Source organism: Setaria viridis, chromosome 3, assembly GCF_005286985.2.
Source record: "Setaria viridis chromosome 3, Setaria_viridis_v4.0, whole genome shotgun sequence".
NCBI classification, from domain to species: Eukaryota; Viridiplantae; Streptophyta; class Magnoliopsida; order Poales; family Poaceae; genus Setaria; species Setaria viridis.
In genome coordinates this window covers 43554398-43557155 of record NC_048265.2, presented here as the reverse complement: position 1 = coordinate 43557155, position 2758 = coordinate 43554398, and the positions used below count along the sequence as shown (strand labels likewise).

General features: G+C 45.4%; 1 protein-coding gene across 1 annotated transcript; it reads left to right on the top strand.

Moving 5' to 3' along the window:
* Positions 1–280: 280 nt before the first annotated feature.
* Positions 281–2194, top strand: LOC117849321 (uncharacterized). Its single transcript, XM_072292450.1, has 4 exons — positions 281–389; positions 466–708; positions 812–1552; positions 1644–2194. Exons 1-4 carry the CDS (start codon positions 281–283, stop codon positions 2192–2194), a joined length of 1644 nt encoding a protein of 547 aa, XP_072148551.1.
* The last annotated feature ends 564 nt before the right edge of the window (positions 2195–2758 follow it).

Below are 2758 nucleotides of genomic sequence, written 5' to 3'. Positions count from 1 at the left end.
TCCCGTTTCCACGCGCATTTTTTCCTTCCAATTTTCACACCTGCATGCAGATCCAAATCTCACCCGCCCTATTTTTTCGGCTTTCATCTACATCCGCTAATTTTTCAGATTCATCTACGCCCGCACTATCTTTTCAGCTGTTGGCGCCTAACTAGTTTGGTTTTTCGGCATGCAAGTGGCGCCACTAATGGCTCGTTTGTGTTCCTATAAATAGGCAATGCAAGCACGCGTGCGGCTGACAACATTCCTTTCTCTAATCTTTCTTCTTTGTTTGAACACCATGCCTGGTTTAGATTTGAATGAACCTATCAACTGGGATGAGATTGGGGAATTTGAGGGAGAAGTACATGAGTTGAACTACGACTATGTTTGGGACGATGGCAACGAAGGTAATCACAGAGACTTTTCTCTTTTTGTTTGTATTCTTTCATTGTACGAGCGGTGTACTTATTGGCAATGATACAGCTGACGGCGAAGACAACAACGACCAAGATGAAGATGGCCAAGGTGAAGGTGACGGCAACACAGCTGAAGCAGAAGCAGTCCATGGCGAACCTGAAGCAGTCCATGGTGAACCTGAAGCAGGCAGCGGTGCACACACAGTGCAGCAAGTTCAAGGGGCGGCCTCTGTGCAGCAAGTTGAGGAAGCTGGTTACGTGCCTCAAGTAGACGCCGGCGATGAAGCTGATGTTGTGGCATTTGACTCAGGTACTCCATTGCATGCACTCATTATTTTATTTTTATTTTTATGCATGCAAAGCTGAATGAACAGTCCCATGCAAAATTTGAGTATGCCAATGTCTTTGTGTAGGCACTCCTGCCAATATCAAGAGGAGGCGGTACTACCCTCCTGAATGTAAAAGAATCATGTACGCGATGTGCTTAGAAAGAACAACTCCAGGCGTGCTGAAGGAGGGAGTGACGAAATCTGTTGCCAGTGATATGGGGGTGCTGTTGAGAGTTGTCCAGCGTGCATGGCGTGAAGGGAAAACTGGTGGTGGAATTTCAGCTTTTGATTCCAATAAGAAAAAAAATTGTGGCGGTAAAAAACATCCATTTAACCCAGATGTAATCAAAGATGTGCCACTTAGAGAGCGTCAAACTATCCGTAGCCTAGCCAATTCCATAAAGATGCCAAAGAGCACATTGCATAAGCGTCTACAAGAAGGAAAGTTTAGGCGCCATACAAATGCCATAAAGTTCACCTTAACTGAACAAAACATGAAGGAACGTGTGCGATTTTGCACACAAATGCTTGACAACCTTAGCTTACCAGATGACCCAACATTCAAATCTTTGTACAATGTCATTTTCATAGATGAGAAATGGTTTTATAGGACAAAGAAAAACCAAATTTATTACTTGGCGCCGGGCGAAGAGATCCCTCGTAGAGCTGTGAAGAGCAAAAATTTCATTGAAAAGGTGATGTTTCTTGCTGTGACAGCCCGCCCAAGGTTTGAGAATGGTGTATGCACATTTGATGGTAAAATAGGAATTTTTCCCTTCACTAAATTGGAGCCGGCCAAGAGAAAAAGTCCCAATAGGCCGAGAGGTACGAATTTTAATTTTGTTTAAATAGGAGCACTAAGTATAGCAACTTTACTTATCTTGGTTACTCTACTTGCATGCATGGTTGATTACAGGAACCATGGAGCTAAAGGCCATGACATCGGTCAACAGAGAAACTATCCGTACGTTTCTAGTCGACAAGGTCTTGCCTGCCGTCAAAGAAAAATGGCCTGCTGAAGAACGAGGATGCCCAATATTCATTCAACAAGACAACGCGAAGACTCACATTGCAGTTGATGACCCGGATTTTTGCCGTGTTGCAAAAGAAGATGGGTGGGATATAAGGTTGACGTGTCAGCCACCCAATTCTCCTGATCTTAATGTTTTGGATCTAGGCTTTTTTGCAGCCTTGCAGGCATTGTTTGAAAAGTCATCTCCGTCAACCATCCAAGAAATTGAGGCTAATGTGGTTAAAGCCTATCTAGAATACCCGGTGGACAGGGCAAATCGTGTGTTCCTTACACTACAAGCATGCATGAGGGAGATTATGCTTGCAAAAGGAGGACAGCATTACAAAATTCCGCATATGAATAAGGGAACATTGGAGAGAACTGGTCAACTTCCAATAAGGCTGCAAGTAGAGAAGGAAATTTATGTAGATGCAGTGCGTTTCATCACAGCATAGCTTACAACATGTCTCTTTTTTGTTTGATCTTCAGCAAACTAGGCTGCATGTAATCGATTACATCATGAAAACATTTCGATCATTCATGCAATTCAGGAAAACTAGGAAAAACGATTTTGTACATCATAGGACGGACCATTGCAAGGGCCTTCTCATTTGCTTCCCTTTCTTTTTCTCTTTCGGCAGCAACAGCTGCAGCAATGCTAGCTTCTTCCTCGACGTCCTCAAATGAGTCTGGAACATAGGTGTCGCCAGCTAGTGAGTCAGGGACATACCGAATGCTGTCAAAGTCGATCTCGGCGCCATGATCGACATCGGCCTTGGTCGCGAGCGGATGACCTCCAGATTCACCGTTGGCTTGCTGCTGCATGGAGACGGCATCTTCATAGCTTTTCTTCGCCAGCTGCCGCGCGCGGATGGCACGGACACGAAAGGCTCGAGCGCGGCGGAGCTCTAGCTGCGCTTGCTGCTGCATGCATCGGGCGCGCATGCAACGGGCACTCACGACCTGCCGCTTCGCCATCGTCGGTCAAATGCAAGTGAAGTGGTAAGAGATGAGAAGCC

Bases quoted from the DNA above. Each gene is read 5' to 3' on its own strand.
- LOC117849321 (XM_072292450.1), top strand. From the start codon at position 281: ATGCCTGGTTTAGATTTGAATGAACCTATCAACTGGGATGAGATTGGG. The intron at 390-465 runs GTAATCACAGAG...GCAATGATACAG, and splicing joins TTGGGACGATGGCAACGAAG to CTGACGGCGAAGACAACAAC. The intron at 709-811 runs GTACTCCATTGC...GTCTTTGTGTAG, and splicing joins TGTTGTGGCATTTGACTCAG to GCACTCCTGCCAATATCAAG.